This window comes from Caretta caretta, chromosome 7 (genome assembly GCF_965140235.1).
Source record: "Caretta caretta isolate rCarCar2 chromosome 7, rCarCar1.hap1, whole genome shotgun sequence".
NCBI classification, from domain to species: domain Eukaryota; kingdom Metazoa; phylum Chordata; order Testudines; family Cheloniidae; genus Caretta; species Caretta caretta.
The window spans coordinates 59164795-59183567 of NC_134212.1; the positions used below are offsets into that span (position 1 = coordinate 59164795).

At 47.6% G+C, this 18773-nt stretch overlaps 1 protein-coding gene across 3 annotated transcripts in view; it reads right to left on the reverse strand.

The window, feature by feature from the left end:
• ARHGAP22 (Rho GTPase activating protein 22) overlaps positions 1-18773 on the reverse strand; it is a 238422-nt gene that overhangs the window by 199923 nt on the left and 19726 nt on the right. For 2 of the 3 annotated variants that reach the window (XM_048859114.2, XM_048859115.2), the window contains exon 2: positions 11098-11297. In XM_048859114.2, coding sequence (XP_048715071.2) covers positions 11098-11297 — 200 coding nt within the window. Of the gene's footprint in view, positions 1-11097; positions 11298-18773 lie in introns of those variants that run through there. The other variant, XM_048859119.2, reaches the window with a different exon arrangement.

The following is an 18773-nucleotide window of genomic DNA, read 5'->3' on the forward strand; positions in this document are numbered from 1 at the left end:
CATAACACAAGAACCAGTTTAGTTGTATTCTTATCACTTAGCTAGTTATAGAGGTATAAAAGAAAGAAGAAAAGGAGTACTTGTGGCACCTTAGAGACTAACCAATTTATTTGAGCATGAGCTTTCGTGAGCTACAGCTCACTTCATCAGAAGCAAAATCACTGTCTGCTGGTGTAAGGGACTTCTCTTACTGTGACAGTCTGAGGCCCTGTTCTTAGGCTAAAGCCTTTGGCTAAGCAGCAGAGGCAGCCATAAGCTGGGAAGCGACCAGTCACATCCTCACATTCCGAACTAGTCATATTGAAATAAAGTGCTATTGGGCTGTTAGGAACACAATCCTGTCCTAATAGTGCCCATCACCTCCAGAGAAAAGGAAGAGCCTAGAAGATGTAAAAGGAAACTTAGTTTGGATAGCATCCTGTCTGGCAAGAACTCACTTATCAATAGCTAGGATTTGAAATCCTCATGTCTTTGTTGTTTATCAGTGTAGTCCCTATTTCCCTATTGTTTGTCCGTATAATCTCTGTCTGGTTCTGTGATTGTTTCTGTCTGTTGTATAATTAATTTTGCTGGGTGTAAACTAATTAAGGTGGTGGGATATAATTGGTTAGATAATCATGTTACAATATGTTAGGATTGGTTAGTTAAATTTCAGTAAAATGATTGGTTAAGGTACAGGTAAGCAGAACTCAAGTTTAGTCTGCAGTCAGTCAGGAAGTAAGAGGGGGGGAAATGGAAATTAAGTTTTGCGAAGTGATGGGAATGGGAACAGGGACAGAGGCAAGGCTCTGTGGTTCAGAGCTGGGAAGGGGGACACTAAGGAAGGAAATTGGAATCATTGCTTGCTGGAAGTTCACCCCAACAAACATCGAATTGTTTGCACCTTTGGACTTCAAGTACTGTTGCTCTCTGTTCATGCGAGAAGGACCAGGGAAGTGAGTGGGTGAAGGAATAAGCCCCTAACAGATATAAACCCAGAGCAGAGAGTACATTTTAAAAAAAAAACTAAACCAAAGAAGAGCCCTATCAAAACAGAACACTCCACTGTGCACAAAATTCTCCTTCTGGGGGGAGGTTGAGAGAGAAAATAAACCATACGTGACAGATGTTAGTCACGTTACTCAATGGACCACTGAAAAGCGCTCAGATACTACAGTGATGAGGCCCCCATAGCATAGGACTTAGATTTCCCTTATATGCATGCATACAAACAAACCTAAATAAAAATACACCAAGCCTTTTCTTCTACAGGCTTGAAACAAAGGCAAAATAGAAAGAGCTTGCACTTTTAAATATGAGGGAGGAGTGCAGATGCTCTGGTAATGTGGGTCATTTACATAAAAGAGGGATCTGTGTAGTTACACCTGTGACATCTGGGAAATTTTTGACATACGTTTCTTCCCCCATCCCTCCATCGTGAATGGCAGTACATCTGGAAGGGAGACAAGGAAAAGTTTTGATTTAGCATCTTGGATAAAAAATTACTGGCCTAAATAGCCAACATATGGACAGGAGTGTTAGCCTTACCATAAGACATTTTGCATTTCTGCGTGGGAGCATAGTGCAGCCAGCTGTCTGGGTTCTGAAGGAAAGTTACTGTCAAAACATGGTATTTAACGAGCTGAAGCCTGAGTAGCTGCAAAGTGATCTGTTCTGCTCAGGCAAAAGCAGGGACCTCTTGTTCAGTCTATTGCTGGGTTCCACACCCAAATCCTTAGCAGTGCCAGCCTGGTTACTGGGGTTCACATGCAACCTGCTATGGGTGTAGATGGTACACTGAGTTCTGTTTAACTGCCTTGGAAGGTATATTGCAAATGCAGCCTTGGCTCTCCAGGCCCACAGGGACAAAACGCAGCTTCCTGCTCCAATTGGCAGAGTACAACTAGTCTCTCCCTTCCCTGCTGTGCAGCGCTCCTCCAGGGCCCAAACCTTTCCTTTTAAAAGCCTGCTCTTAAACAAGCCTAGATGTCAGCTCTTCCTCTCTCCAGGGCTGACAGCATGGCAGGGTCTTTTCCTCCCAGGTCAGGAAATTCATGAAGTCTATTTCCTGGGTGTTTAAATCTGATCTCCTACCTCTGTGATAAAAAGGGGTTTTTATTCCCATTAGCCCTGCAGAACCAGCTCAGGGATGGAGCAGGAAGCTGCGTTTTGTCCCTGTGGGCCTTGCAGAGCCAACCTATCCATGGGAGGTTGGGGAGCTGGATTCTTTTTACATGTACATCAGTAGAATTGTTCACTGAATCACTGTCACACCTGTGCAAACTCACTGAAGGCAGTGAAAGTGAGAGAGAGAGAGAGAGTATGTATGTATGAGGAGTGTGTTGCACAGATACCAATGAAGGTCTAATCTGGCCTGCAGACTTTTGTTGTTATTATTATGGTGGCTCCCAGGGACCAACCAACAGGGCCCCCTTATACTAGGCATTGAACATAGTAGCAGACAGTCCCTGCCCTGAAGCACTTACAATCTACATAGACCAGCCAGACCCAGGGTGGTGGGAAGGGACAGGCATCTCAGCCCCAATGGATGGTGTTCGACTAGGAGGGGACTAGCTAATGGAAGGACCAGGGAAGGGGTGAGGGGAGGAAGACAGAGGGTCTGAAGGGCAGGTGTGCAGTAAGGCTCTATAGCTTGTGATGAGTAAAGAATGCATCTTGACTTTCTAATCCCAGGGTGAGGTTGCAGGGCTGCCAGGAGCGAAGATGTTTTCCCTAAGCACAGCCCATACTTGAGCCAAAGGCACAGAGAGAAGTCTTGGGGTCCAGGATGCTATTTTCCCCACAGAGAATAACTGCACTCTATTAAGCAAATGTAGTGCTTGTTCAGGGATCATCCCAGCCATTTAGTCCTTGCTATTGCCTTGAAATCCCTAAGGCAGACATAATCCACTAGTCACTACGGGGTTTGAACTTTTCTGCTGCAGGCAAGGTGCTCCATAACAGTTACCAATCCACAGAGCCATTCAGAACCTTAGTCCTCCTTTCTGGAAAGGTGTTTGATGTCCATGAAGAACAAGTCTTCTATCTAAGAAGGTGCAGCATGATAGCGTCCGTACACTTCTCCCTGTACAGCCCTTCCAATTTGCCTCTACCATTTCTAGAGGCAAGAGGGTGGGTCTAGTCTCTGAGGCCCATGCAATCCTTGTCATTTTCATTGACACTATAAAGAAGGGTGTCAGCTGGCTGACAGGTCTCTTTGGCCATGCCCACATTTACATAGCTAGGTCAGCACAGCTCCCTAGTGTAAGGCGCAGCACATGCAGACAGAAGGAGTTTTTCTGCAAGCACAGTACCACTACCTCCCCAAAGGAGGCTAGCCGTGCTGACAGAAGCACTCTTCAGTCAGCATAGCTGTGTCTGCAGTGGGAGTTTTGACAACATAGCTACGTTGCTAGAGGTTGTGTATTTTTCCCATCCCTGACCGACATAGCGATGCCAACAAAACTTTGTCATAACAGCCACCAGGACAATCAGCACTAAGAATTTGGTTAGACTGTGTTTCAGGAAAATGCTGGAGCCAAGTCTCATTTTGTGGATCTGGGAGAATTTATTCCCCAAAGAAAGAAGAACTGACAAAATTCTTAAGGTTGGGACAAATCTCTAGTGAGTTACTTAGTCCATGAGCTCTCCAGGATGGCAGAGCAGATTTGGAACTAGGTAATCTCATTTTAAGAGATAAAATGGTACCAACTTCTTCCTATCCATTATGCAACCTTCCTCAGATATTCCTGCTGGATCAGACTGGAGGAATATCTTGAATCCTGAATCATTGAGATTTATCTGTAGCATTTTACTCTTCAGTCATAACCAATATTTTAATAATTATCCCTCATAAATGCATGGATGGTAATGGTATAGTATGGAAGCTTGAGCTGTTGCATTTGCTAACCCATCAGACGGCAGCAGTTCAGGAACATGATGTCTGACTCGTTCAATTATCTTCTGCCTTCTATTCATTGACTTTAGTTTTATGGCATCTGGATAATATGCAGATTTTGTGAAATATGCTGCATGACACATCACAGCAGCCAAGGAAGCATTTACCCCAAATGCCATTATCAAGATAGGTACACCTGTCCAATAATTTATCAGAGAATTTAAATATGAAACTATATCACAGTAATAGGCTTCATAGCAGCTTGTAATATAGAACTACACAGCCTTCTCTCTCCATTCAGAGTCACACAAATGGAAGCGATCAATTAGCAGTAGTACATTAAACAAAAAGCAGTAAATTTAGTGGAGAGTCCAGACTGACCATTGCTGGGACTGAAGGGCTGCAATCATTCACATCCAGAAGCTACGACACCTGCCCCATAACAACATGTCACAACAGTCTTCTGGAGGGATCCCAGCTAGGGCTGAGAGGATAGCTTGGTTTCCATGTCAATTTTGCAGACTTTGGGCACCAAAATCCCTGTTTTAGGCACCTGTGTCCCAGTTTGGGAACACTGCAATGCACAAAACCCTGTAGGAAGCTAAACTCACTGAGCAGCAAAGTTTTTGCAGTAAAAGTTTTCCAGGTGTCTGTATTTCTGCCTCTGGGCCTGCGCATTGCGGCCTCCCAATTCCGATCTCCTGCCTAACCCCCAGAGCAATTCACAAATCACAAGGATTTTCCTGTCACAACACCTAACTCCTTTTATGCATTCAGGCCTTAGTGCGTGCAGCGACTGTCGACTTTGATGTGGACACTTGTTCCCTGGAAATTGGGTTGAAAACCACTCAAATCTTTCAGTAATGGTCACTGAAGAACATTGATAGTGCAATGGCTCTCTACAGAGTTTCTCATCAAGGGTGGACCGGCACCAGTGATCTAGAACAGTGGTCCCCAAACTTTTCATGGTCGTGCCCACCCTTTGCCCTGTCAGCATCCCCCACCCCGGGGAACCAGTGCCGGGAGCGGGGCCATGGCTCCTGGGAGCAGGGGGCAAGGCTGGGGCCAGGAACGGAGCCGTAGCTGGGGCCAAGAGTGGATCTGAGGGCAGAGTGGGGAGCAAGGCCTGGGCCAGCCCCTACATGTTCCTCCACACACACCCCAGGGGGGCATGCCCCACAGTTTGGGGACCTCTGACCTAGAAGTGAGAGGAGTTGCATTTCCTGTGTCTCAGACTATGTCAGAATAAACTTCCTGTTAGGAAGCATCAGTGTGATGGGGTGCACTCCCCTCATGTGACCACTTCCTGTTGGCCACGTATGAACCTAAACTCTTCGCTCTTCTTTGCTCTCCTTTTGGCTGTTGCTCTCATCAGACGGGTCTTCAGTGGCTCAGCCCTCCGACCAAATCACACACAGTCAACATGTGAATGAACAAACCCCCTCCAGGGTAACAATGTTCAGTAAATGGTTGGCCCTCTTCAGACCCATCCCTGGGCCTCTTTAAACTCCAAGCCCCTTTCTTGGGCTTTTAAGGCAGCGTCTTATCCCCTCCTTGGGGCTTAAGCTACTTCCCCAGTGGCTGGTGGGGGGACCTAGGCCAGCCTTCAACTCTGAGTCCCAATCCAGGGACCTTACAAACAGCAGTCCCCTGCTGCTTCCTTTAACTCCATTGCTGCTGTTATGCCCTGGGCTGCTTCCCACAGAGCCCCTTCCTCTTCACTTGTACCGCAGGGTTCTCGGTCTGCTCCCTGCCTGAGCAGAGTCTCTCCCAGGCCTCCTTACCTGGAGAGTCTCACAGTCCTTCCTCACCCTTCTGGTCCCAGCCAGCAACTAACCTGCTCAGGCCCTGCAGCACCTTTAAAGGGAACCTGCTGTGCTCTGATTAGCTGCTTCCCTGCAGCCTTTCTAGGCAGGCCTGGAAGACCCACCTTCACTGCTCCTTTTCCAAGGGCAGGATATGGTAGGACTGGAAAGCCTTCAGCAGAAGGGTACACCCTGTCACAATCAGTAAAAGGTGCTTGGCCAGCAACACGCAGCAACGCAGATACTGTAACAAGAGAGATTTGTAAAGAGAACTATTCCGAGTACATAGCATCCACCACACAAATAGCCACCAGAGTTTTCCAGCAGGATACAATTTTGAAGTTGAGCATGTTCCCAATATGTCCTTTGAAAATCTGCACAGTGACTAATTATCTATTACTCTGTATCCCTGGCAAGTCTAGCCCCAGAGCTGTTCAGCAAATATCAAATTAGAACTTCCTGAGCACTAGTTTGCAGTACCAGAGTGCCCTGGAAAGCTGTCTCCGGCACACATCTGTTGTCCTTCAAAGGAACTCAATTAATCAGGAAAGTGAAAATCAGATGATTAAGTAGACCTTCTTCAGTTAGCTTTATTAAGTCATTCTCTCACTCCCCCTTCCCCTTCCAAATAACCACCAGCTATTTCTCTTCTCCTGCTTAAGTTCCTTAACATTCTTCTCTCACCATCCTCTCCCTGACGTCCTTTCTTCCTTGCCTCTGGCCACCTTCCCTAACAAACGCACACTCCCATGAGCCACCTCTGCTGTCTCAGGACTCCCTTTCACTCCCCCAACATTCCTTTTAGGAGAACTCCTAATTAACTTGGATTGTTTGGCGAGGCTCCCTTCTCTGTTAATCACTAGCATTGCAAACTCGGAAGAGGAGCCGTGGGCGGGTGGGAGTCCCCCGGCAAAGGGGTTATGCCACTTTCCAGATTTGCTGGATGCCTGCACGTAAAAGAGAAAGGCTGAGATTTGCCCAGCCTTGGCATGACAGTCCTTAGGTCCTGAACCAACATGGCAGCTGGAGAGTCCCCTCCCACAGGAGGCGTCTTCATCAACCTGCAGCGGGACAGTGATAATGCTGAGGAGGCCTTTCCCCCCCACCGAGGACGATGAGGATTTGGATAAGACCTTGTCAATCCAGAGGTTTGGGGACCTGATAAGCAAGTCAGCATCAAGGGATCTGGAAGAGCAGAGATGCAACTACAGTGAGAGAGATTTTGAATTCCATTGCCAAACCTCCCACCACATCCACCATCCCCTTTCCACCCACCTGCCTCCTGCCCTCAAGTTCCAGAAGAGGCTCTCCCATGCCAACTGGAGGAAGAGGAGAAAGAGAAAAAAGAAAAAGGAGCAATGGATGCCTGCAGAGCAGGAAAAACACATCATTTACTGACACACACCACTTGGCTAGCACCGATACTACAGGAAGAAATCAGTCTGAGATGCTGATGCTCCAAATCTTACTTGGGTGCCAGAACTGTCTTTAGCAGGACTTGGAACTTTTCTGGCACCTTTCGCCCCATGATCTCAAAGTGCTTTCCAAACAAATGAAGCCTCCCAATCCCCTAGGACAGTGGTCTGCAAACTGCAAGGTTTGGGCCAGCAGGGCATGGGCCTGCAGTAGGACATGGGCCAGCATGGCAGGGCCCGGGCCAGCCCAGCAGGGCCCAGGCAAGCCCCCACAACAGGGCAGGAAGGGAGCGCCACCCAGTCCCGATCTGCTCCCAGTACTGCTCTGACGCTGGCCCCAGCCACAGCCCTGCTGCAGGCATCAGCCCCTGGTCTTGGCTCCTGGCCCCTGCTCTCGTCTCCCGCTCCTGGCCCCAGCCACAACATAACACACCCGAGCGACATAAGTTACACCAACAGAAGCGCAGTGTCAGCACAAGTCCTTCTGCCACTGACAGAGCTACTGCCACTCGTAAAGGTGGTTTTATTATGTCAACAGGAGAGAGCTCTCCTGTTGGCTTAGAGCAGCTACATGAGCGATCTTACAGCAGCACAGGTGCATCATTCAGCTGTCCCGCTGTAAGCTCACTAGTGTAGACATGGCCTCAGTCATCCAGGATTGCAAAATACTGTAACATGTGTTATTGCAGTCTCCGAGGTGGACAATTATTAATTCCTTCATCTGTAAAATAGGGATAACTGATGCACAGAAAGGGTAAGGTCTAGATCTGAAAGGTATTTTTGCAACTCCTAAGATGCCATAGGATCCCAAGGGCTAGGTTTGTAGAAGTATTTAAACAAACTTAGTGGGGGGTTGCAATGCTGAGCAGAGCAATGCCTAAATATCTTTACAAATCCCTGGCCTAAGTGACTTGGCTGTGATCACACAGTGACACAGCACCGGAGCCAGGAACCCAGGAGTCCTGAGTACAAGCACCCTTCTTTAATCACAACACACACTACCTTCTAGAAGAACTCAAGTGGCATCCAAAAACAGAAAATAGAAGTACTTTTTAAGACAATGTAGTGTAGACTCCCAGCACATCTTGTTCCCTTAAGGTATCTGGAATTTCATCCCAGACACATGGAGTCAAGCCAGAACAATTTTTGCAAGGTTACTACTGCACGTGGTGCGCTCTCTGGCTACGGACACCAGCGGAGCCATCCTCAGCTAGTTAAGATCATATCACTGTTAGCAAGAACCTGAAACTCTGAGCTCCCAACAATGAAGTAAGTGATTCCAGCCTGTGTTTTTCAGGGAGCAGCATGCTTGAGGTGGAAAGAATTGAAGCATAAATGCGTTGTTCGCATCTCTTTACACAATGGCATATCCATGTGGGTTTAAGGCCCTTTGACAGCATGACCTTCATCCATCATGGCTTTTCATCAGCCAATCTGCAGACAAGAGCTGATGGAGACTAGAGTGTTGAGTGGGAGAGTCTTGTGGGGTGAAAGTCTGTTTTGCGTCAGTGGGAGGGGTGGTGACCCCAAAGGGGCCTGCCCCTGTAGGAGAGAGATTTCCTGTTATAGATATTGTTCCTTGGAGCCTAACTTCCATGGCTCTAGAATTCCAGGCACGGAATAAACAACAAGAACCAATGAACTGCTAAAGAGCCTGTTCTCATGCAAAACATTACTGCTGGGACATAGTCCAGGTTTCGTGCCTCACCTTCAAAGTTCTCCATGGGTCTGGGGGCAAGGTTACCTAAGGAGGAGGTGGTTTCACTCTGCATGATTGGAACCACCCAGGACAGCCGCCATCCTCTAAAACTGTCAGCCCCAAGAGCAAAGTTCCTGTGTGTTGGACACAGAGCTCTCACAGTGACCAGCTCCTGCAACTGAACTCACTCCCAGAAGAGAGGAGGCAGGATGTCAACAGGAAGGGTGGTGCAGTGGTGAGGGTGCTAATCTGGGATTTGGGAAACCTAGGTTCAATTCCCTGATCCGCTACAGACTCCCTATGTGACCTTAAGTCAATTCACTTAATCTCTCTGGGCCTCAGTTCCCCAGCTGTATAATGAGGCTAATACCCCTGCGTCATAGAGTGAGAGGATAAAAATATTATTGTGTATGTAGTATCAGGCCCTGATAAGTACTTATGCTACCTAGAGAGATGAACATTAGCCATTTCAGAGCACAACACAAATCCCGCTTCTCTGACCTATGTTCCTGCAAGATGTGGACAAATCCAGCCCAGGCTGACTTGTGGGAAGAGAGAGAATGTCTGTTTTCGTATTCACTTTTTAATCTTGGAAGATGCTCGGATACTATGAGGCTAGGCACCATATAAGAATCTAGAGAGACAGAGGGGTTAGCGCAGAAGGGCTAGGGATTGATAGCAATGAAAAATAAGGGCAGAAAAAATACAGACTATATGGACAATACTAATGAAATTATCTCTAAATCAAGACTCATAAGACATCAGCAGCTGTTTAACAGACCCATCAGATCCAGATGTTTAACAGAGGAACCCCTTGACAATTACAACTTGTGCTGGGAGCCCTTTCATTAAAGAGAATTCAGATGACAGATATTTACTGTGGTTTCTGAACTGTGATCAATGCATATTTTTATTGAAACCAGATGGCTCAGATTAGTCCATAATAAATAATAACACACTATTCCATGTAATTGGACTTCCTTGTCAGGAAAGCTGCAGGGTAGAAAACTAAAGATTCACCTGGGAAACTTAAAAACCTTAGTGATCCAGTAGGAGGGCTGCTCCATTGCCAGGCAATACTGAGAAGTCTGGGAACAGTTAGTAGGAAAGGTAAGAAAGCCAGGGGTGCTAGACTAGGTCTGTCTGACTTGCAGCAGACTTCTGACCCCCATGCCTCTTTGCGGTGCTGGTGAGCCATGCAGAGGGTGCCGCTATGCTCTCTGGAGTCCCATCCCATAGCTTCATCCTGAAGGTGGTACTGCCTCTACATCTGAGGGGGGCTTAAGGTTTAGATCTGGATTTCTAACAGTCCTGAGTTTGGAGGAATAAAAGGAAATACTTTTGCATGTAACAGGGAATTAGCCTGTGAGACTTACTGCCACAGGAAGTTCTTAGGCCAAGAATTTAGCAAAACTCAAAAAGCAATTGGACATGTATATTGATACCCAGAATATCCGTTATTATAATCATTACACATAAGAATTTTGGAAGAGATATTAAACCTCATGCTTCAGGGCTTAAGCCAACTGTTAGAGACCAGGGTGACACCCATTTGGGGGTGGGGGGGGGCAGATTATCTCACAACTGCTACTGCAGGGTTTCTGGCACTTTCCTCTGAAGCAGCTGGTGCTGGGCACTGCCGGAGACAGGCTACTAGACTAGAAGGACCTCAGGTCGGATTGCCTCTGGCCATTCCTATGTTCCAGATCAGATCCATTGTGTCCGTCTCCTCCACTGGTTCCCACCCCAGCATCCATCCCATTTACAACCGCAGCCCCCTCTGTGGATGTGCTTTCTCCTACCTCCCACTGCCGGGGCTTAGGTCCTTTCCTCCTGGCCTCATCCCTTCATGTGTGTGTGTGGGGGGGAGGGTCTCTCCAGCTGGAACTCCAATCTGTCTGTCCCTCAGAGCCACTTCTTACTAGTCTGGGCTCCCATTCCATCCCATGCGGGCAAGGACACTCTGGCAATGCGCCCTGTGCCAGTTGCCTTGGGTCTGGTCAGAGGCCCTAAGAGCATTAGGTACTCAGCAGATTGCTGCCTCCAGGGAGCGGAGCTAACATGGTGACCTGCTTTGTTAGTGAGGAATTGCCCAGCATTTCCTGGGCACTCTGTATCCATGATCACCACCCCGCGAAGCCCCAGTAGTGCCTCCTAGCTATGCTATCACTCTTGCTGTTGAGCCTTCCCAGCACTGGGAGTAACCAGAAAAGGCTCTGAGAGAGGTCTCAAAATGGAAGACTGGTCCCACTCATACCTCTGGGAGCAGGGCCGGTGCACAGTATCACAGTGTGGCCTTACCTGCGGTTTGGTTTCCTCCTCATCCTTATAGTAGAAGAGCTGGTCCCCACGCAGCACAAACCACCGTTGCTGCCAATTCTTCATGATGCTCCTCTGCTTCTTCAGCCAGCCAGACTTCAGCACTCGATCCTGTGGGCTAGGGGATGATGGCCTGGAGGGTAGCCCGGTCTGCTCGCCCATCACCAAGCTCTTCGACCGGGCTGAAACACAAGCACACGCTGCATGAAACCGAAGCACCAAACACGGAAGGAGACGCCATTTTGAGTATGAAGAGAACATTCTAAATTCAGCCTATTTGTCCAACTGCTCAGGTCTGGCTTCCTGGGCAGGGATGCCCCCTTGATTCCCTGCCCCCACTACATTCCCCTCTATGGCCCATCCTCCTAGCAGGGTTGCTTCTCCCGCACAGCTCTCTTTACCTTGAGGGAACACCTGCTTTTCAGGAGTCTACCCCTGAGTTGATACTATTCAGACACATCCCTATTACCAGTTCTAATGGTATTGCACATGCTAGGGACCATCCAGGCACTAGCTATCACCTCCATGTCAGCGCCACTGCTCACTTTATTTCTTATGGAAGCAGGTCACTTCCCTTCTCAGTGAAAGAGGAGTGATGACCCTGGCTCCCCTGCTGGGGGGTTGGGAGGCTCAGTCAGTGAAGGTGTATAAAACGCTTTGAAGGGTTTGAAGCAGAGGGGTAACGGAAGTAGAACGGGGTGGAATTAAAAGATAAATCCAGGCTGGATCTCAGGAAAAGCTTCTGGACAGGGAGGCCTACAGAATGGAACAGTCCCCCACAGGAACTGGTGGGAGTCTCATAGCTCGGGCCATTTAAAACCAGACTGGAGTACCAGATACCATAATATACCGCACAGTGCAATCTGGTGCCCCGGGGTCTTCTCCATTTCTACTCCCTCTCGGTTTTATGAACAGAGCAATAGCAATTATTATTCACTACCCATGTCATTTTCCTTCCCTAGTACTAACCTGAGTCCATTCCTTCCCATGTACACACGGTGCTTTTCCAGCTATAGGAGCCAGTTGTGTTTCCCAGCAGCTCCCTTTTTCTGAATGGAGTATTGGGACTGTGCACAGTGTATGTGGCCTATTCCAGTCTGCCAGCGGCCAGGTGGGTGAGAATCTCTTTTATCAGACCAACTTCTGTTGGTGAGAGAGGCAAGCTTTTGAGCTAACATGAAGAGTGCTGTGTGGCTTGCATGGGCGGCAGGTACACCAAACATGACGCAGCATACCTCCCTGTGAAGCGCGGCCACTGAAAGGGCACTGGGGCCATGGCCCTGCCCTCGCTCGCCCTCTTCCCATCCCCACTCCTCCCCTACCTCCATGGCCTTCCCCACCTGCCACTTGCATCCCTCCATCCCGGTGGGCTGGGTAAGGACCTCTGGGGAGGGGGCGACGAGTAGAGTCCTGTGCAGATATAAAAGGTATATCCGCAGCTCGCACAGTCCCGGCCAGGAGATGCAGACCGCCGTGTGGCCGGGACTCCTGTCTGGGAGCGTGCGAGCTGCTTGCGCGCACCAGCGTGAGCAGGGACAGTTTCCAGGCAGCCGAGTGCCTATCCCAGAGGGCAGGGCTGGCGGCGGTACAGCCACGCCGGAGGAGCTGCTGGCTCGAGGTGCTGGCTCCTGGGAGCGTCAGCCCGACAAGCTACTGCTTTCGCCGCTGTGGTTCCCAGTAGAGCCCTGCAGCTCCGTGAATATAAATTCTGTATCTGCTCAGGACTCCAGTGAAGAGACACAAATGGTGAATGAGGGGGATGCCCTTGCAGGAGGGAGCAGAGCATGGGCAGAGCTTCAGAGGGGAGGAGGCCAAGTGGGGGCAGGCTTCCAGGGAAAGAGGCTGAGCATGGGTGAGGCTTCCAGGGAAAGAGGCCTCAGGGTGGAGCAGGGGGCATGGCCACCCCACTTCTAGGGAGCGTCCAGTGCTCGCACCCAGCCTCCCCAAAGGCAAGAGTCATGCATCGCCATAGTGGCTCAAAAGCTTGTCTCTCTCACCAACAGACGGTGGTCCAATAAAAAGATATGACCTCCCCCATCTAGTCTCTCTGATATCCTGGGATTGACACAGCTACGACAACACTGCAAATACCAGAGGCCATGCAGTTTTATGTGTTTCCTGTTCAGCTACCATGTACCCAACCAGTCTTGTCCTCTAGAGGATGAGTTGTGCTGTCACACAAGTTTCCCGAGGTGGCCTGGGCACACACAAGATGGTGGCCAGCCAGTCGGAAGAGGAAGCATTCTAACAGACAACTGTGCCTTTCCTCGCATTCCCAGATGCACGGGCGCTCTGACAGGAAACCACTACAGGCTATTTCAGCAGAGACGTCTGTGTGTGATCTTACTGGCTACTGACAGTAGCAGTTAATCAGCCACAGACTGTGTCCTTGGCCATGAGACCAGAGCAAAGATGCCATGAGGTAACTTCTGACCTTATTTGGCTGATGTGCCGCACTGGATCTCAGAAGATCACGGTCACTCTGGAGTGGGGAGGCACTTAACATTGAGACTGTAGCTCTCACAGAATCGATGCTGGCTACTCTTGCCATGTTTCAATTGTTCATAGTAAAGCATCTGCCTCTGCTGTAACCACATGTGGCTCTCTGGGCCGCTTGCTGCTGCCTCTACCATGATGCCACATGGCGTGGGACTGGCTGGACGCCACCTCCAGAGAAAAGAGGAAGTGAAGGTGGCCAAAATTTTGTTGGTAGCTTTGTACATGGCCCTGCAAGCTGCACAGCACCTTCTTCTATGTGGCTAGTAGGTGATTGGCCAGGAAGGGCTCTGAATCTCAGCACAGCAGGTCCTGGCCTTCTCTATTTTTTTCTTGCAATTCCTCAGTGTAATCCACTGTTAATGAACATGTTGTTCTCCATGGCAAAGCCTGTCACTGCCTCCACCCAGTAGCCGGGCCACTGCCTGTAGCTTATCATTGGAAGTATAGAGCAACAGCACTTCTGGCAGGCTTACCCAACAGCAGTTCTGCCCGGACTCTGCTCTGCAGGGTCACGAGCTGAGGGGTTTCCTCATTATCCTTTCCTGGAAAGCTCTGTGATTGACAGCATCCCCCACTCATGTAGCAATGGGGAGCTTTTCCACTGGCCCAGGAACCTACTCGTCTCACGTACAGTGGCCCAGCTGTACGGCCATTCTGCAATCTGCTCAGTCCCCAGTTTTGCAAGGGGAAGACCCTGTGGTTTCATTATCCCTTGAAGTGTCTGGTACACAGCAAAAGCCTTCCAGGAAAACACCATGGGAAATTGTGTTTCCAGAGCGGTTTGCAAGGTGAGCTTCACTATCCTCACTGATTTTTATTCTTTTCACATATCCAGAAAGGATAAAAGCTCCTTTCAGACAGAATCCACTTCAAATAGCCACAAAATCCCAGCCTCAGATATAGTTGGGGGAGGATGGGCTGCCCATCTCACCATATTTATATTCATTTCTGGGCTTCATAAAGGATGGGACGTGAATGTGTAACGTTTCGAAGAATCCTTAACCACCACTAGCTCCCCTGTCTACATTAACTATCCCATCCTCTTATCATGCCTGCTGGACATCAAAGTACCCTCTAGCTCCCTCTGGTGGATATTTACAAAAGAAATACTAACTTTTTTCCTTTTCCCCCCTCAATGTTTATGAAATGGAGGAACCAGATCACCCCGCACATGTGTACAATCAGCAAGAGTTAGTTCTCACTGAATTAAGTCGACTTTGCAAAAGGTCTCTAAAGAATTCAGATGGTTGAAGTAAACCCTTTGGCTTTACCAGGGACACACATTTCATCAAGGACTAAACTGACATTTGTAGTTTAAAACTCCAGGGGAACTGCTTGATCTTCCCCTTCTCTTTGTTAAACTAAATAGATTGCTTAATAGTGATTGAGCTCCTTGAGTCTAAGTTTTCTAATCTTTTAATCATTCTCGAGGCTCTTCTCTGACCCCTCTCCAATTTATGGACACCAGAACTGCACACCGCATTCCTGCAGCAATCATACCATTGCCAAATTCAGAGGTAAAATAACCTCTCTCCTCCTACTTGAGATTCCACTGTTTATGTCCCAGGAGCACATTAGCTCTTTTGGCCACATCACACTGGGAGCTCATATTCAGCTGATCATCCACCATGACTCAAATTTTTTTCCAGAGTCTCTGCTTCCCAGGATAGAATCCTGTATTGTGTAAATATGACCAACATTCTTTGTGCTTAGATGTATACACTTAGCCATACTAAAATGCATATTATTTGCTTGAGCCCATCTCTCCGTATCAGTGACCTGTCCTCTTTACCACTCCCCCAGTTTGTGGGTCATCTGTAAACTTTATCAGTCATGATTTTATCTTTTCTTCCAATTCATTAATAAAAATGTTAAATAGTGTAACACCAAGAACCGATCCCTGTGGGACCCCACTAGAAATACACCCATTCCATGTGGATTTCCCATTTACAATCACATGTTGAGACCTACCAGTTAGCGTTTAATCCATTTAATGTGTGCCATGTTACATTTATATTGTTCTAGTTTCTTTTAAATCAAAATATCTTGCTGTACCAAGTCAAAAGCCTTACACGAGTCTATTACACCAACATTGTTCTCTTTATCAACCAACCCTGTAATCTCATCCATAGACCCATGTTGATTGGCATTAATTATATTATCCTCCTTTAATTCTTTATTAATTGAGTCCCATATCAGCCACTTCATTATCTTGCCCAGGATTGATGTCAGATTAATAGGGCTATAATTACCCAGGGCATCCCTTTAACCAGTTTTAAATATTGGAAAAAAGTTGGTATTGTGCCAGTCTTCTGGAACTTCCCCTTCCCTTTTGCCAACTTGATCCTTCCTAAATGGGTTTGTAATCATTGACTTTAACTTTCCAGTCATGGGAATCATCCTACCAGGTTTCAGTCTTACCAAATGGATCAAATTTAAGCTCATAAATGAGCCATTCAAATTTCTCATGTTTGTTATGCAGGCTCCTAGTGCTGGCATAGAGGCAATTCAAGAATTTCTTCTCATGTCCTTTGGCTACTTGATTAATTTTGTTCTCAGCATCTCAATTTTGTGCTGAGTGCTCAGATCTTCCCTTTTTTACCCTCCCCTTTTGCTATTAGTTCAATAGCTGACTTGCTGCAGGGAAGCGTTAAGGGTGTTTGGGCACTTGGGAGGATTGTTCTGTTAACCAGCACATGCATGTGACTTGGATGTAGGTGTCAACTGTTCACATTACCTTTGTTTTCGATTTCCTTAGGGTACGTCTTCGGCAGGTAGTGATCGATCTATCGGGGATCAATTTATCGTGTCTCATCTAGACACGATAAATCGATCCCTGAATTGATGCCTGTACTCCACCTCGGCAGGAGGAGTAAGCAGAGCTGACGGGGGAGCCGCCGCCGTGAGGACAGCCAGGTAAGTCGAACGAAGATTCTTCGACTTCAGCTATGCGAATAGCATAGCTGAAGTTGAGTATCTTCATTCGAACCCCCGCAATAGTGTAGCCCAGGCCTTAGACCCTATCTACACTACAGGGACTACACGGGCATAGCTATGGTGCTGTACCTATGCTGGCATAATCCCGCAATGTAAGTGCACCTCCAGGGACAGAAGGGGGTTTGCTACCAGTGTAGAAGCACCACCTTCCTGAACAATAGTAGCTAGATTGACAGAAGCATTCTTCCATTGACCTAGCTGTGTCTACACCAGAGGAATTTTAAATGCAGCCCTCAAGTATCTGATGTTTGAGGGGGTACTAGCACGGTGTGTAATGGTTCATGTGGTTAGCAGCCTCATCAGTAAGTTGGCAAAGCTGTTTGGATGAGAATTTTAAAATGAGCTAACAACGTATTAGGGCTACACAGCTAAGGTAGTGGGAATAACATCTCATGCTTTAGAGAATAAAGTGATCGCCATATAGGTCAGCAAGGAAAAACTTTCCTGCATGGACATCACTGCACAATTGATTAGGGGGAGTTGTCACCTTTCTTTGGAGCAGCAGTATTTAAGATCCCTGACTTCACAATCAATCCAATATATCCTCAATCAATTCAATCGTGTTCTTAATGGTGTTGTGTTTGCCTGTCTAGAGGAGTGACCACCAGAGCATAAGGGAGAAGGTAACTGAAGTAGTGAGACTGTGTGGTTCTTTATAGCTTCCTGAAGCTGACTCAGCAAATACTTTAACATGCTCTGGAGTTCTAAATACAATAAATTCCTTAAGTAGCCCCAATTAATTAGGTTTTGCTCTTCACATTTTCATTAACAATGTAATTAAAGTAGCCATATGCAAAAAATCTGCACAGTAACCGAGAGAGAGGATTTAAGCTTCTCCAGGAAACAGATCAGAATCCAATTGCAAGATGCAGAGGTTGCTGAAACACAAACCCAATGCTCTCTGCAGTGAGCTGGAGCCATAGCTACTTTGTGGTCTGCAGAGCCTGCAATGGGCCATTGACCCAAGCAGACGTGCCCCATAGCCATACCAGAGCTGACCCAGCTATCCAGCATGCTAGCTCCGTGACAGCACTGAAGGAGGGACCTTAAAGCTACAAGGCTTGACAAGGCTCCCGGGACTAGAAGTGGCACTGGCATATGGAGGCTTTTGCATCTAGGCCCGCAGAGAGGAGCCAGCGAGGCTGAGAGTGAGGTGTGACTGAAGGCTGCCACTCAGTCAGCTGTGTGATGGCCTGTGGTACATGACGTGTGTTGTTGGGCCGAGGGGAGATGGAAAGTCCCTAAAAGTGGGAGGTCACCTCCCCAAGACCTTGGGCCCTGCTCACTCCTCTCTGCCCCTCCCCCACATTGCTTGCCCTTACAGCCAGTAAAAAATGATGGGGTCATAGTCCCTGAACCCCCACCCCTGTTCCAGCACACCTGTTTCGGCCTCACACCTATTGTTAGTGGCCAAGTGCATGCACACACACACCCCACAACTGGCATGATGCAGCCCCTTTAGTAGAAGGCCCCACTCCCCAGCTCCCTGGCTTTGTTCATCACAGAGCACCCACCTGCTCCCATATAGGTTCTATGCAATCGATGGGAACCTATTTAAATTGAGGACATTGGAATCAATCAAATCAATGCCATGCAATATCAATTGAAAGTGTCATCTTCTACAATTTCATAGACAGTTAGCTTGAATCAATAAACTCATTAAAATTGATTTTCATTAAGATCTCCTGGCCTTCAGCACTCTGGTCTAGTATTACTGGAGAATTTGGTTTAGTGCATTATTTGTAAGGTGGTCTTTGTTTAAGCTGAGAGACATAAGGGGAGATGATTCAATGAACAAGTGATATTTTCAACTGTTTGGTTGTAGCCTACCTTTGAAAGACTTAAAGAAAAGATTTCACTCAATATATAAGACATGAACATTATAGAAAACTCTTAAACCTTTACATAAACTATTGCATTTCCTTCAGATTAGATTTCAGGAGGCTGGAAACTCCCATCTACACATCTGTATTTGTGTTTGGATTTGATCGCGGAGATGTTGCGAACATCTGTTTTCATCTCCACTCAGTGTGGAAGCCCAGATGCACTTCCCCAAAGCAAATTTAAGAGAATTTATCATCTTGGAAGACCACAAACACAAAGAAATTACTAAGAGGGGACTGGATGCCTGAAGTGAATGGAAGTGAGGTACATCAGGGTCA